General features: G+C 32.5%; 1 protein-coding gene across 1 annotated transcript in view; it reads right to left on the bottom strand.

Annotated features, from left to right (window-relative positions):
* CNTLN (centlein) overlaps positions 1-17,739 on the bottom strand; it is a 314,787-nt gene that overhangs the window by 137,768 nt on the left and 159,280 nt on the right. Inside the window, exons 9-10 of the mRNA XM_007465654.1 lie at positions 4,976-5,152; positions 3,042-3,167 (exon numbers count right to left, since the gene is read on the bottom strand). Coding sequence (XP_007465716.1) covers positions 3,042-3,167; positions 4,976-5,152 — 303 coding nt within the window. The remainder of the gene's footprint in view (positions 1-3,041; positions 3,168-4,975; positions 5,153-17,739) is intronic.

Below are 17,739 nucleotides of genomic sequence, written 5' to 3'. Positions count from 1 at the left end.
TTTCCCTAAAAGATATGTTGGAGTGCTAACCCCATTATCTCAGAATGTGACTTTGTTTGGAGACAGGATCTTTATAGAGATAAACAAGTTAAAATGAGATAGGGTGGGTCCTAATCCAATATGATTGGTCTTCATAAAAAGGAGAAATTTAGACACAGAGAGAAGCTTGAATAGAGGGAAGGTGATGTGAAGACACAAGGAGAGGCCATCTATAAGCCAGGGAACACCTGAGACTACCAGTAGCTAGGAGAGATGAATGGAACAGATTTTCCCACACAGACTTCAGAAGGAACTAACCCTGTTGATACCTTGATTTTGGACTTTTCTAGCATCCAGAACTTTGAGACAATACATTTCTGTTCTTTTAAAACTAGTCAGTTTATGGTAGTTTGTCACAGCAGCCCTAGGAAACTAACACAAACACACCACTAATCCCTATCTTACTTTATACTCACATGTGCTTGAGTAATAGCAATAGCATTAATACTATAGCCTAATAATCAAGAAGACAGAAACAGGTCTTCTGTCTTCACTAAATATGAGTTACATTTACTAAAGTCAGGTTGTAAATTTAAAAATGCCCTGGGCCCAACTACTCTCCTTGGAGGTGCTTTAATATACATGTTTTGTTTACCCATTCCTTTTGTTAAGTGCTATTGATTATAGTGCCTTTTTAATTCAGCTATTTTGCTCCTTTAAAATAAGAAATCCTTTCCTACCAAATGATAAAATGCAAAGAAAAAAATTTGCTCCCATTTTTTCCCTTATCTTGCAAATCTGTGAAAGAAAACAATCATTTGAAATTCACAATTATCAATTAACTTGAAAGAATACAGAAAAAATATAAATGAAAAGGAAATTGTGTGAAAAATAATTTTACTCTAAAAATAAACTTGAGGCCTCATCCAAGAGAGCTGTTATTAGAAAAAAGGAATAAGGAAATAGATTAGTATAATGTTTCTGAGACTCTCTGAAACAAGAAATTTAAGAAGTGGAAGAGAATAGATCTAAAAATGTCTGAATTGCTCTACTCCTTCCTGCCAAAAACAAGGAACTAAAAAAGACTCATAGACTTTTGGGGGCAAATGAGTGGAGTTGCTCTACTACTGAATGGGATATGTGATGGTTAACTTTTTATGTTAATTTGACTGCCCAGGTATTTGGTTAATCGTTGTTCCTGGGTGTATCTGTGAGGGTGTTTCTGTATGAAATTAACACTTGAATCAATACACTAAATAAAGCAGATTGCCCTCCCCAATCTGATGGGCTTCATCCAATCCACTGAAGGCCTGAACAGAATAAAAGGCTGAGTAAGAAAGAATTCTTTCTGCCTGACTGTCTTTGAGCTGGGACACTGGTCTCCTGCTTTCAGACTCAGACTGGGACTGGAACTTACATCATTAGCTCTCCTGGTTCTCAGGCCTTTGACTCAGGCTGGAACTATACCATTAGCTCTCCAGGATCTCCAATTTGACGACTACAGATCTTGGACATCTCAGACTCCATAATCATGTGATCATATAAGCCAATTGTCCTTAGAGTAAATCAATCAGTCTCTCTCTCTCTCTCTCTCTCTCTCTCTCTCTATATATATATATATACATACACACACACACACATATATATGTATTTCAGAATAATGATATCTCATTAGGGAAGACTAAAGGATTATATCTTATTGTTTCTGTTTCTCCAGAGAACCCAGATTAATAGAGGACAGAAGTAGAAGCCTTGATATGTAAATTTCAAGAATTATGCAAAAGAAGGATGATGGTGTCCTAAACATGCCCATAATATCCTGTTTGTACCTCCACGTTCACACCAATACACTAGATTCTAACTATTTACTCAGCATCATTTTTTTTCTCCTGTTATACAAGTGAGTAGCACAATGCTTGGCTAATTGCATTAGCCAATAAGTTACAAATGAGTAAACAAATGAATGAGCAAATAACTACAGGTGTATAAATTTCAAGTAGGCTAAATGTTAGCAAGCTGAGGTCATCTGATCATTTTATTTTTGGGAGAAACAATAGATGATAATTTTCCTTTGTTTAGAACTAATAGTTTAAATCTGAATAAATATAAATTAAAACAATGTTTAGTGAAAAGGCAGAAAAAAACTTCTAATTGTAGCTTACAGTCAACTATATCTCTAAACTATATTTTGCTCTAGAGTACAAAACATTTTCCTCCTAAGAATAATCTATTTGACAAAGAATCTAAGTTTTAAATATTTGGATTCTAATCATCTGTAAATTGGGCTTGTCACAGAATATTATAAAACTATTTGAGATTCAGTTAAATGGCTAAATCTCAAATAGTGTTGGCCTTCCGGTAGTTGTGAATGAAGAATGACAAGTTTAGCCATAATAAATTCACAGAAAAAATTAAAGCCCTCAATATAGTCACATAAAATTGGTTCAATACACATAACCTACTTCTTCTGAGAAAGATAATTCACAAAGTATGAGTTGGAAAGTATAAACTCTTAAAGATAGAACAATAAATGCATATGCTTCTTAAAGATTGGAAGAATACAGATTCAAATGTCATGCATTCTGAGACAAATTCAGTTGAAATGGAAAAAATAATACATATTTATTTGCCACTTTGTATAATTTTTCTGTAAAGGACAATTTTAAGTGGCCTGAACTAGGTTAGCATAGTTGTTAACTCACGTTTCTTTGTGTATGTTTATCCTATATAAAGAACCACAGGAAATTTCTCTTTCATTTGCTGTAGTTGTATTTTTTGGTCTCTGAGAAACTACAGGAAATTTATTCCCAATACAGAGTCAAAATGTTCCCTAATAATTTTAAAGTAGTAAATAAACATTTAATTTTTAAAGTAGCAAAATTTTTTATTACTTTACAATCCTCAGAAATCTTAAGAACTAGACTAACCAATTTACACATTTTTAAAAAAGTAATTAAATTCAGGAAAGATAAATGATAAGCAGTAATTTGTGAAATGAATGTTTACTTTGGTATATCCTTACCTATGCAAGGTTATTACTAAAGAAAGGATTTAACATTCACCTTTAGCTGCAGTGCCTTCTCTAAGTTTTCAATCTTTCTTTCAGCATTTCTCAGCTTCTTTAGCTCCTCTGAGTCTAAGAAAGGGCTCTTTGGGGACAAAGACCTTGAGCGTTTCACAGGTGGTTCCTCGAGAATAAAACAAGGACATGGTTGAACTAGTTGGAACACTGGATTATGAAAGACATGCAAAATTAAAGAACAAGTAATTTTGAATACTAATAATGAATTATAAAAAGAAAAAATCTTGCATGGAATACCAGAGAAATAACAAGCAGAATTACCACAGTGCTACCGCTAAAGGTTTCTCTGTGACTCATTAATGAGAATATTCATTTACATTTACATTGTTTCTTTCAGAATAATGATGTCCCATTAGGGAAGACTAAAGGGTTATAGACTCAGAAATGCAAGAAACCTCATTACAAAGGAGGGGATAGAGGCTGGTCTAATTGCTCTATAAGGGTCCAAGGTTACACTTGATAGGACAACCAGAAACAAGAGGGAAAGGATTTTTTTCCCTTTGAAATAGTTTAACACACTGTGAAGTTGAAGGAACAATATGCTTGAGGAATATAAATACAACAGACAGTAGATCTTATACCATAATGACCATATGGTCATTAACTATAATGTGGCTAACTAGAGACAAGAATGTGTGTTTATATTACGTACAGCTTCATATACCAATCTGGAGAAGGAATATGTGAAAGCAACTATTAAGCTGGGCAACATATTGTTCATACTTACTGCACGTCCTTATGAAAAAGAAAGAAAATTCTTTCAAAATATCACTCTCATTTTCTTGACTTTTGTTAAACGCAATGAAACATCAAAGCAGTACATTTTTAAAGCTCAACAATACAGCACACAACCAAATTAGGCCCTATAAGGTCTCTCAATTTTAGGAGTATTTTCTTTCATTTAAATAAAGCTCAATGCTGTGAAACTACTCCAAAATGGCAAGAAACATATAACGGAGTTATGTTTAAATACATACATACATACATAAATAAAGCTAGTTCTGAAAATTACTAATAATATTAGGGGGAGTAAATAAGAATGCCACAGAAACATAGGTCTCATTTTAAATACTTCCTTTATTAAGACATTTGTCCTACTCATAGGAAAAAATGAAAAGAATGAGAAACAATTATCTTGAAAACATGATTTTCTACTTTTAAAAATATTTTCTACTGCTGAAGTAACAAGTGTGAGAAATATACCTCTAAAACTCCTTACTTTTAGGAAAAGCTTAATTCAATTTATATAGAAATAATATATTTACAATGTGATATTCTGAAATGTTTATATTAATGTTCACAGAATCTTTTGCAATATAATAAGAATATGCAATAAATACTACAAAAAGGAAAAGCTGAGACATTAATAAATAAGAATCATGCCACAAAAAATTTGCTTATTATTCTCCACTGTTACACCTTTAAATCTGAAAATATGTAACTGCACATATTAATGTTAAATTCCATTTTATAGTTTATATTCCACATGGGCAGTATTTTAAATATCACATCTGAATGAAATAGAAACATTAAGATATATTTTTCTTCTAATTAAAATTAGAAAATTAATTAAAGACTAATACCACATTAAAATTTCTCCTTAATTTATCTATAGATTAGATAGATGAGGGATACTTATCAAAACTTTTTAATATAAGAATGCTAATTTACTGCGAAAGAGGTATACCATTACTAATATATTTAATTAATTAATTAAGAAACATATTATTCAGTTCAAAAAGGGAAAACTTGCTACTCCCAACCATGATTTTATAAAACATTTGACACAGAATATTTTTTAAAAGCTTCCAGAAATACAAGCAGAGAAGTAAATGCTGCTGTTTGTTTTTTAAGTTCATCACTTGCCTTGCCAACCTCATCCTGACAAATTCACAAAATGACAAATGCCCCTACCTTATGTTTCCTTTCAGTACTTGTCAAGATGCTCTTCTCTGAGGAACACTTGTTAGTAGATCTGTTCTCTGATAGTTTTTCATTTGCTATTTTCAGTTTCTCCTGTAAATACTCAATTTTAGACTTCTGTGAGACCATTAAGGTTTCTAAGCTCGATAAAGATGGCTGTTGAGAAACCTATTTTAAAAAAGTATGTTTGTACCTTACATTATTTACACATTCATGCAAATATTTATATATGTTACTACATTACATAAATCATATTTTATATGATGATTTATATAAATAAATTTATATGATGATTCATGTAAATCATAGACATAGATTTCACCAAACCCTGAATTTACAGCATTATTTCTGAATATATTATATGTGAATTTTCTTCATACATATCTGAATTTCCTTAATTTTTTTACAATGAACATGTCACTAAATAGTTTTTAAAATGTATTTTTTTCTGCAAATAAAAGGGATAAAAAGTTCAGTATAAAAATTTCAGTACAGATAGGGGAAATATAAATGAAAGCCTCTATCATATCATCTCTCAGAATTCACTAACGATAAGTTTGGGATATAGTTCCCATACTTTAAAGAGAAAAGGAAAACCATTTTAATTCTGATGTTTAACTTTTTTTTTATTACTAGCTTTATTTTTTATAACAGCTTTACATTTACAGAAAAACTGAGCAGATACTATAGAGACTTCTCCTACACCTCCCATCCCCACCCACCCAGTTTCCCCTATTATTAACAACTAAAATTAATATGGTACATTTGTTAAAATTAATGAACCAATTTTCATATACTATTTTTAACTGAAGTCCCTAGTTTATTCAACTTTCCATAGTTTTTACCTAATGTTATTTTCTGTTCCCAGATCCCATCCATGATACCACACTACATTTAGTTGTCATGTCAGCAACTCTTGGCTGGGACAGTTTCTCAGACTTTTCTTATTTTTGATGACAAAAATAAGAAAAGTACTATTCAGGTATACTGTTTTGATAGGATGGCCCTCTACTGGAATTTGTCTATGTTTTCATCATGATTAGACTGGGGTTATGAATTTTGGGGAGAAAGATCACAGAAGCCATCATATCATATCAAGGGTACATACTATCAACATGATTTGACTGCTGACACTGAACTTGATCACACTACCAAAGTAGTGTTTGTCAGGTTATTGGACTGTCAAGTTACTCTTTTGTCCCCCATTCATACTATACTCATTTAACCAGCTTTTTAAACATAATAATTACACGTATAATTATTATAGGTATAATATATATCTTCATATATCCTTACTTATTCTTACCCTTTCTAAGCACTGCTTTACAGGCCTAGCAAGATCAAGACAATCAACCACCTGTCTGTGGAAGTTCACTCTATCTTTTGCCCTTAAAATCTTAGAATCTTTGAAAATTTAACTTTTCTTGCTAAGAATTATTAGTATTTTATAAATAAACTTTTTCCTCTAATGTCAAAAATCCTTGTGCACTTTTTAGTTTATAATCTTGAAAGATAATGGTACGGTGCTAGACCATAGATAATCTGATAAGAAATGATCAGTGGAGTATGCATCCAAATGCCTCCAATTGGAACTAATCTCTTTAAATTAACTATTATTAATACATAACTTCTTTTTCACATTGATTCACAGAGGCAATTTAGATCAAAAACTCCTGTAAAAGCTATTAGAGTAGAAGGAGGGGGGAAGTGAAGCCTTGTGCCAATTACTTTTAAAACATTATATAAATTAAATATCTAGTCATGTTGCTTTAAATTCAAGCAACATTGTATGGCATTACTACAGTGGAAGCTGAGTGAATACTGCTTAATAGAAATTTTTTCCACAACTATCATAATTACAAAGAATTATAAGCTAAATTGTTTTGTCCTGTTAATAATTTTTAATTTAAAATACTAATTTATTTACTATTTCATTAAAATAATAACTAGCATTTAGTGAAGAGTGTTGAGTGCCTAGCTTTAGGTAAGCATTTCACGTACATTATCTCACTTATTTAAGAAATTTATAAATCCCAAACCTGTCAACACATAATATAGCCTATTGCAAAACAAAAATACCTCAGCAAAAGAAATAGTTTCTCTCCAAGTAATATCTCACTGGAAATTAAGTATAGGTTAAAACATGTATGTATGTTTAAAATCTGTAATATTTGTGTATATAAAATATCCAACCCCTATGAATATATATATATGAGAAACTGACATCCTGAATGACAGTTCTCTGAAAAGCAACTCAAATCCTCTTGGAAGAAGACAGAATATTTAAAAAGTGCATATATATATATATATATTTACAAATATACACATAATTTTCTTCTCATGAAATCCTGAATCTCTACAAAAACTTACATTTCATTTAAAATTGATTTTAGAAATGCAGAAATATATCTATTGCCAATTTATAAAACAGTTAGCTGACTCATCCATAACCTGAGAACAGATGACTTCAATAATAATCATATAGTCTTAAGATAATAAAGAAAAAAGAAAACTATTAAATCAACATGATATCATAAATCAAAATAGTCTTGTCACAAAAGTTCACAAATGGAATTAAGTGTACCAACTTAAACTTACACCTCCCTTTTAGAAAGACTATGAAATTGAGTAATAAATTTATGAACAAAGTCAGCCAGCACTCTCTTTTAAAAAATATAAATATTTGCATTTCTTCCATCCATTCACTTTTAACCCAAATATACTCAGATTACATTTAGAGATCACAAAATATAATGAAATTATTTACCACATTTAGGTAAACTTTAAAATGTCACCATTTCCTCTCATAAACACCAACCTATAACACAATACTGAAAAATTCAGTACTATAAAGTGGTCAAATTAAACTTTCCTTTAGTATCTAACACTTGTGTGGTAAAGCCAAATCAGGGCAAGCAAAATAAAGGGGGAAATTTTAATGTCATAAATTTATTTCCATACACCATATAAAGCCTTACACTGAATGGATTACAAATGGATGCTTTACTGGCTTAGAGTCACAACCAGTAGACAACAAGTATCTTTGTTATGAAATTGAGAAACCAAAAGCTAATTATTTCTTCTATGACATGTAAATATTAGGCTGCACTGACAATAATTAGTGATATTTACATGTCACAGAACAGTGTTTAGAGTATTAACTGTGTAGTATACACACTGACTACAGATTCTAATACCAACAGTAAACTAATCCTGGCCTTACTTAAAATTTAGGATTAAAAGACTAAGTGATTTTTCTATAGATTTGTTTTTTTACCTTAAAAAGCAAAATTAAACACAATCAGGTTTTTCCAAAGTATGTTATAAAGCCTCACAGTCTGCCAGATTTCTGAATATTTAAAGTATATCTGTTAATGGTATCCTAAAATGAATTTCTAGATTCAAGAATGAAATGTACAATCCATTACCTATTATCATGCATACTCTAAGTTTTATAAACATTTGACACTTATGTCACCAGTAAAAAAATCAAAATTTGTGCACTAATGGTATAAGCAAGGGACTATGCTTGTTATGCATTATCATCTCTATACATTAAAACCTCAATCATACTCAAACAAATTCACTAAAGTGTGGTTTTTCAATCTGCTAACTATGCATTCCATAATAGCCTGTAATTATTAAAAACTGACAAGAAAGCTACGCCACCTGTGTTTATGTGAAGCCAGGTAATGAAAAAAACAACAACGCTGTCATCACCTCTCAATTCCTGATTGCATTATCAAAACTGTAGCCGAGTTTGGCATCTGGGTGTGACCTTGTTAACTGCTAGGGTAATTAAATTTATTCTACTGGGAAAAAGGATGATAAATTATTAGCAAGAAGATTTTGTTCACATTTTATTAAATTGGCCTGTCAAAGGGTTGGCCAAATTATCAAGGGCCTCATTTATTGGAGGCCAGCCATATTGCCACATCTGTTACAATTATTTATAATTTCAGCAGTTGAAAACCAACTGAGTTAGGCATCCGCCATGTAAAGTAATTTACAAATTATCTGATGAGGGAGTGTTTTAGCTTCTCCCTCATTTCTAGCCAGCAGAAAGCCGCGCTGTAATTACAGAACACGATTAGGTTCTTTGGGGAACTTATCTTGCACTCATAGCCATAGTAAGATGCAGCAAGAACATATGGAGGAGCTTGTGCTTCTACTCCCTGAAGCTCGTGACCCGCCTGCCGCTGAGCCCTTGAGTTGAATTTGAATGAGAGTGCCATGGCTAATGTTCTACACATGCACCATTTATGCCACAAAACAAATCGGATCACTGTTAATTATGAAGCAGCTATAATCAGGCCTTCACATCTGTGTAATGTGAAGCGCAGTAGGCTGTATTCCAATAATGTATGACTACCTTTGTGTCGCAAATTGCGAGCCATATTGCCTCAGTAGTAGTTACTGAATTCAAAGTAACTCCTTTGATAAAAGCCCATCACATGGATATTTTTATCCAGCTTTACAAAAAATAAAAATAAAAAAATAAAGAAAAAGCAAACCCAAAAGCCTTTATCAGCTATTGACCAGAACAGTTAAAGCATATGGCACAAGTTCATTAATGAACAACACAGAGCACTCTAATTTAATGAAACCACTTGAGCCATAAAAATCAGATTTAGTTAAACCCCTCTTTTCCATTTTTTCACATCTAGCCTAAACCTAGGATCTACTTAATATTACAAGTTATCAAGACACAAAATATGTTTTTTACAAATTTATAAAAAATATTAAAAACTTGTGTTGTACTATGAATAACCTTTAAAAAGAAAGGCAAAAATATGGTTTTCTATTTTACAAATTGAATTTCATCACAAATCTCATGTAAGAAAGAATAATTATTTCTTTTTTAGAAAGTGAATCCTAGCAGCTGTATTCTAACAAAAAAAAGTCTTTCTTCCATGAGAAATCTTTCCATGGAAAGGCAGCTAAACAAGCTGCACCCAGATGGCAAACCAGCTACAGTTTAATTAATCCACTAAAAGCCATTCAGATTTCAGTAAGGGTAATGTAATTTTGAATAATAGTAGGGGAAAAAAATCACTAAAACATTCTTAAGTTTTATTATAGCGGCAAGAGAAGTGCCACTATAGAGTAGTTAAAGCTGAGTTGCGGTTTCTATTATACATGAAACATTTCTAGATTTTAATATCTTGGGCTGTTTCATACTGCTTGGAACTTAAAGCAGGCTTAAAATATCAGAATATCTATTGGAAGCCTCTTTTTTTTAGAAGAAATAGTTTATTTTTCACGCAGGGAAGTGGAGTTATATGATTATAATGAGTTTAAATGTTGTGGATATAATACACAAATAGATTTAGGAAAGAAAAAAGTTTATAGTTAACCTACAAAAGACAAAGACTTCAAATTTTTCTTTTAAATAAAAAAATTCTTCATTTATCAAGGTTAAAAATGATGTCATAGTATAATTTTATTACTGTTTTCTCCCGAAGGTTGATTAAATATGAAACTGTCAGGAGATCATTTCCCATATACTTCTGTGGCCATGCCTACCTATACAAATAGATGAAAAATATAAACTAGTTGCGTATAATTAAATCAAGCAATAAATTACAAAGCAGCTTTTACTTAAAATAATGCTGTAGAGTAAATCAACTTTTCAAAATGAGTTTACATATACAAATTAAAAATTAGTTAAGTGTGAAATAAGATGATGATAAGTATAATTTAAAATTACTTATAGGCGACATTTGTCCTAAATAATTACAAAATAATTTTGGTGCTGTAGCAGTAAGATACCTAGAGAAAGTATAAGACTGATATTCTTCCATGTTGAAAATGAGAAAAAAGTATAACTGAAACAATAAGAGAATAAAAATCATAAAAAGCAAACAAAAGTGAACCAATTATGAACTCTGGCATAATATTTCCCAACTACAGTATGACAAGGCTTAATAGCATTCTGAGTCTAAGTTAAGTTACTACAATCTGATCTCCTTTCTGCCAACTGAGAAATTAAAATAGTTTAGTTGATGCCAAGTAGCCAATATCAATACTAGACTCCCTGATTGGCAAGAAATCAGAGCTAACTAATACCGGTATTTTTTCTCCTTTGCTATGTTGGAAAATTATACATAATCAATTTGGCACTGTTAAAGAAATGACACCTATTCCACATCATAACAAGATAATCCCTTGCAAAACTGATGCTTTAATGCTCCCCCTCCTATTTATTGGAATTGCTGTGTCAAAGAATACTTGGATCACTTTGGGATAGGCTAAATGGGTATGGAAACAGGATATACACTTTTTCATGTGTTCATTTAAAAAGCATTTATCGAAATCAAAGTATCAATCACTGGCAAAGAACAGTGAGGATAAAAGCATAAGACACCAACTTTTCTTGCTTTCAAGGAGCCCACACTTCAGAGGGGAAACAGACAAGGAAAACAATGAAGTTTAATACCTGCTAATGCACAAAAGAGGTGTACATCTCAATCTTAAGAAAAAAGGTTCAGGAAAAAGTTATCAATAATAATCTTAGAACTGCGTCTAGAAGGTCTAGAAATCATTAATGAACTAGACAAACAATAAAATGTGAAAATATGTGTGATAAATATGTAGAGTTTATTTCCTTTAGTATATATTTGAGGTCACATATATAAATATATTTTTTTTTAAAAGCAAACTGATAGAACACTTGCAAAAAAAAAATCAAGTGAAAAGTGAAAGTGAAAAGCCCTCACTAACGGCTTCCCTGGTGGCACAGTGGTTGAGAGTCCGCCTGCCAATGCAGGGGACATAGGTTCGTGCCCCGGTCCGGGAAGATCCCACATGCCGCAGATGGGCTGGGCCCGTGAGCTATGGCCGCTGAGCCTGTGCGTCCGGAGCCTGTGCTCCGCAACGGGAGAGGCCACAACAGTGAGAGGCCCGCATACCGCAAAAAAAAAACAAAAAACAAAAACAAAAAACAAAAAACCTCACTAGTTTGCAGAGATGAAAAACAAAAGAATGAATTAACAAGGCTATTTTTAGATGATAATAAACCTTGCAAGGTTATAAAAATTGGGCACTCTCATACATTGTGAGAAGATAATTTGGTATAATCTTTCTGGAATGTAGTTTACTGTGCATGGCATATATTCAAAAGCTTGAGGTTCATAATCTTTGACATACAGATTTTACTTTTAAGAATTCATTCTACAGAAACAAGTGATGAGAATAAAGATAGACAAATGAAAATATTCATCATAGTATAAAATCAGAGGAAATAGAAAAAATATATATTGAAATAAGTTAAATGCCCCAGAGTAGGGAAATATTTAGGTTAAAATAATGGTGCATTCCTACATTAGACTATTAGGCAGTCATAAAAGTGTTTTCAGGGCTTCCCTGGTGGCACAGTGGTTGAGAGTCTGCCTGCTGATGCAGGGGACACAGGTTTGTGCCCTGGTCCGGGAAGATCCCACATGCCATGGAGCGGCTGGGCTCATGAGCCATGGCCGCTGGGCCTGTGCATCCAGAGCCTGTGCTCCACAGTGGGAGAGGCCACAACAGTGAGAGGCCCACGTATAGCAAAAAAAAAAAAAAAAAAAGAATTAAAAATGTTTTCAAACGTTTAATCATATTATAATGAAATGGTAATTGTACAAGCAGGATACAAATTCATATACTGTATGATTCCAATTACATAAAATATATTTTCTTCATTTACTTTGTATACCCTTTGTACAAACACAGAGCCACATGCAGGGTCTAAGACCATGCCTCCCTTAGGTTTTCTTCTACCATCATTTGGTGCTGAAGGAAAGGCCACGCATTGGGGCTAAGACCTAATTTCCATAGATCTCTTCACCTCAATCTACAGATGTCAATAAGGAACCTTAGGCAAAGCCCTCTCTATCCCCAAATACACTGCCTGCCACCACTATCTGCCTTGAATTCACTAAACTAACCTCATTATGCCTTTTATCCTGATTTATGTGAGTCACCATAAAAGCCCTAACTCCTGTGTCAATGGGAGTTTCTCTTGGAATTGTCATACTCTCATGCTAGTTATGAATTATTTTTAAAAAGAAAAAAGTAAAAACCAAAAAGTGAAGCAGTAAGAAGCTTGCAGATTTAAAGTCAAACTGACCAGGCAGATTTGAAAAAACCCAAAATATAGCTGAAGAGTCTACTACCACTCCTCTATTCTCTATCTCACCTTCTACAATTAGACTCTCACTCTCTCCTCCAGGTCCACTCACCTCTTTCATATTCCCCATCATGCTGTATCTTTGTACTACATTCTGAGTAATTTTGTCATCTTAATAGTCCAATTTTCTAATTCTTTCTTTAGCGCAATAACGCATTGTATGAGGGCCCTATTATTACCAAAACCAGATAAAGACAGTACAAAAAGTTATATAACAGACCAATTTCAGTCATAAATAGAGATTTAAAAAACAAATATCAGTAAGATGAATAAAGCAATATATAAAAGGTTAGAAGTGTCCCAGGTATCAAAAGATAAAACATTTGATAAAATTTATCAGCATTTATGATATTAGTTTATCAGACTCCTTAATCTGATAAAAGGGTATCCATAAGAAAATTATGGCTAACGTCATAGTCCATGGCAAAATACTCCCTTTAAAATTAGGAACAAGGCAAGGACACGCACTCAAACCACTTTTATTGAACTTTTATATGGTAAAAGGTATAAAGATCAGTATAACAAATTAGGATTTTTAAGGAAGAAACAAAACTGCCATCATCACATACTGTTTGCATAGAAAACCCAGAGGGTCTAAAAAAAATTTAGAATTATTAAGAGATTATTAGGGTAGATGGAAATAAGATAAACATTTAAAAATCATTTGCACTGCTTATACAAGAAACAGAAAACCTGATAAAAATGCAAGTATCTAAAACAGCAACAAAAATTACAGAATCTAATAAAAGACATTACATATTACATATCTAATAAAGAGATATAAGACCTCTATGGAGGTCTTATACAAACTACAAAACTTTATAAAAACAGAAATTTGTAAAACTACAAAAATTTATTTAAATACATTAAGGAAGATCTAACTTGAAGAAGACAGCATATGCAGGAATAGAAACATTTAAAATGACAAAAATATCTGTTCTCCTCAAATTAATCTTCACGAGATTTTTCAGGGAACTTGATAGCTGGTTATAACACTATACTAAAGAGCAAAGGATCAATAATATCCAAAACACTGTTGAAGAATAATATGGTACAGAGACCTGTCATATCAGTTATCAAGACTCATTATAAAGCTAAAATAATAAATAGAGTGCTGTTATTTCAGAGATTTTTAAAAAGTCACCCAATGCAAATGGATCCACTTAAATATGAACCCATATATACATGCAATAATGAATGTCAGAGATGGCACTGCAGATCACTGAGAAATGGAGTGATTATTAGCACAGTGCATAGTACTGAACCAGATATCCAGATTTTTTAAAAATTAAATTGAATTATCTTCTTCACCAGAACAAATATCAATACCACATGGATTAAAGACTCATACGTGGAAGTCAAAACTATAAGGCTTTAGATGAAAATCTAGGAAAATATCTTTATGAGTTTAAGATAAAGTAAGATTTATTAAACAAGATACAATAAGCACCAAAGTTGAGAAGAAAATATTGAGAAATTCAATGACATTAAAATGAATAACTTCATTTTTCAAAAGACACCATAGAATAAGTGAAAAGAAAAGCTATAAGCAAGAAGATATTTGCAACAATCATAACTGATAGCTGAGACTGTTGGTTGATCTCCAAACTCATTTCCTTTTTTTGGAAATGGGTACATACCTCCCAATATTTGGGCGCACGTATTTCCCAAGCTTCTTTGCAGTTAGATGACATGTGGCCAAATAATTGAGTTATAGCTAAGGACATGCCAGCAGAAGTGATATGTACCACTTCTAAGTCTTATTCATAAAAACTTCCTAAATGTGATTCTCTAGGACATTTTTCCCTTCTTGCTGGCTGGAGTAGAGATGATTTCAGGACAACTTTAGGAGCTACATTTAAAGCTAGTGGATCCAAAAGATAAAAGGAGACTAGATCTCTAAATCATTGTTTGGAAGTTGAAAATCCAAGTAATACACACATTAATCTCTTATATATACATAAGACATAAATCATGTTAAACCTCAGAGACTCGGGGTTTATGTAATACAGAAGCTGACATTATATCAAATACTAATGTAATAACTAACAAAAGATTAGTATGCAAAATAAAGAATTTCAACAAAGAGATAAACATTCTAATAGAAAAACTGGCAGAGGACACAGACAAGTATTTCATATAACATAAACATAAGATGCTCAAGCTCATTAGAAATCAAAGAAATACAAAATAAAACCAGAATGAGGTATCATTTTACTTCTTTTAAGAATGCAACTAAGAAGTCTATAATTTGAGACACTTTGGCAAATAATTTGGCATTTTCTTATAAGCCTGAATATCTTCATATTAATGACATGTGATTTCACCCTTAGCAATATATGCTAGAGAAAGTTTTGCATATATGTGTCAGGAGACATGTACTAGAAAGCTCATAGCAGCAGTGTGTAAATATTCCTATAGCTAAAAAAATTAAAACAAAAAATGTTCATTGACAAAAGGAGTGGATAAATAAATTGTAGCTTATTCATACAATAGACTGTTGCACAGAAGAGGAAAAGAATTATAGCTATGCTCAAGAACAATGAGTTACATTACAAAATAAAATTCAAAGAAAAAATCTAGTTGCAAAGCATGATATACGTAGAGTATGAAATGGCTAAGGTTTAAATAAAAGCTATAAGAAACAATATATTATTTATAATCATTTATATTATTTAACAAAGCATAGCTTTAAAAGGCAGGAATTAATCAACAGAAGTCCAAGAAAAGAAGTAGGATGGGATCAGAGAGTAGCACATAGGTAGCATCAAGAGTATTGGTGATAGTTACTGGTGGGTACCCAGACATTACATTTATTCATTTGTAGATTTCAAATATTTAGTAATAAAAATTTTTTTAAAAGAAAGTGAGAACATAAGCTAACACAACATACAAAAGGACAATTCTGTAACACTTAGGAAAAGAGGGAATAGAGTATCTGTGCAAAGAAATAAAAATTAACAAGCCTGTGGTTAAAATTCACAATCTTATCGCCTGCTGTTAGCCACATGAAGTATATCTCATTCACAGATAAAGAGAGTAATTTTAAGGCTTACGTTTCTCCCCTGTCCTCTACTACAAGATATTCCTCCAAGGCAAGAAACAGTACTTCTGCATGGAAAAGATAAACAATCACTCTGAGATAAGAAGAGGCAGTCATTCCGAATATAGCTAGTTAAGAGCAGGGTGCTACGAAATCAAAGGTCACAGGTTTCAATCCCATATGAACCAATTAGCTTTGTCCTTTTCTCTGGCAAAGACTGTCAGTTGGCTCACCAATAATTCAGATTATAAGTGAGATCAGGAAAAAGAGAAGATAAATCACCACCAACACAGAAAAAAACCCTCAAATTTGCTAAAATGACATAAGAAGTGCTTTTTTAAGACCTAACATTTATTACTCCATAATGCATTGCCTTCTGTAATCTTAATAAAACTCCTATGGGGTAGGTACTATTATAATACCATTTTTCAAGTGACAAAACTGAGACTTAGAAAAGTGAACTGTTCAAAGTAACACAGATAAGGGACCCACATTCCAGAATTGAGGTTGTTATTTACTAATCTGTAAATATATCCCCCCAAAATCATGCACTGAAAAGCACCACTATAAGCATTTGAAAAAAATTATTTAAGGATACGAAAAATGGAAAAACTAAAATCTTTCTACTATTTCTCCTCAACTATATAATCCACTTGCCCACTTAGTCTCTTCTTCATCAAAGGGTGATCCCTGGACCAGCTACAACAGAAAAATCTTAGAATGTAAAAGAAATGCAGAATCTCAGACCCCAGTCCAGACCTACTATCACATCAGAAACTACTTTACAACAATGCCCCTGACCCCTACAACTCCAAGTGACTGAGATGCATTTTCACATCCGAAAAGCACTTACCTAGACTATTCTCAATATCCAAGACACACCACAAACTTTCTCACCTCTAACACAATGCTAATTCACTTCCAACAAGAAGCTAGGAAAAAAAAAAAAAAAAGAAGCTAGAAACTCCTAAATTTCAAATTGACATATTCCACTTTCTCTGTGAAAAGTTTGGTATTCCCCCTCCTCTCCATACACATGTTCCCTGCAAAGCTTCTTTCCACAGAGCTCATACTTTGCTCATGTTTCCATAATAGCACATTTTATAATTATTTTACCCTCTGCATACCCATTAATGAGATTCATTAAGAGCAGACTGCCTTATTCATCTTTGTATCCCTTCACAATAAATCCAGTACCTAGAATACAGTAGGAGTTTAATAAATATTAACTATATAACTGAATAATGAATGAATGAATAGATGGAAGGATGGAGAGATGGATAAAGAGTCCGATTAAAACACTCCAATAGGTTTCATGTTGATCTTCTATTTAAAACACACCAATGGCTTTCCATCTCACTCAGAGTAAAACCTATATGCTTACGTAGGCCGAACAAGGCCCTAGGACACATGATCCCACATCTGTCCCTCTGAGGTCACTTCTCATTCTCTTTCCCACAGCTCTCTTGGATCTAACCACATCGGCCTCCTTGCTAGGCAAACTCCTGCTTCATGAGCTTGGCACTGACTGATCCCTCCATT

This window comes from Lipotes vexillifer, unplaced genomic scaffold (assembly GCF_000442215.2).
Source record: "Lipotes vexillifer unplaced genomic scaffold, Lipotes_vexillifer_v1.1 scaffold31, whole genome shotgun sequence".
In the NCBI taxonomy this organism is placed as follows: Eukaryota; Metazoa; Chordata; class Mammalia; order Artiodactyla; family Lipotidae; genus Lipotes; species Lipotes vexillifer.
Note: the sequence above shows the minus strand (reverse complement) of the source record. Positions and strands in the feature narration are given on the sequence as shown.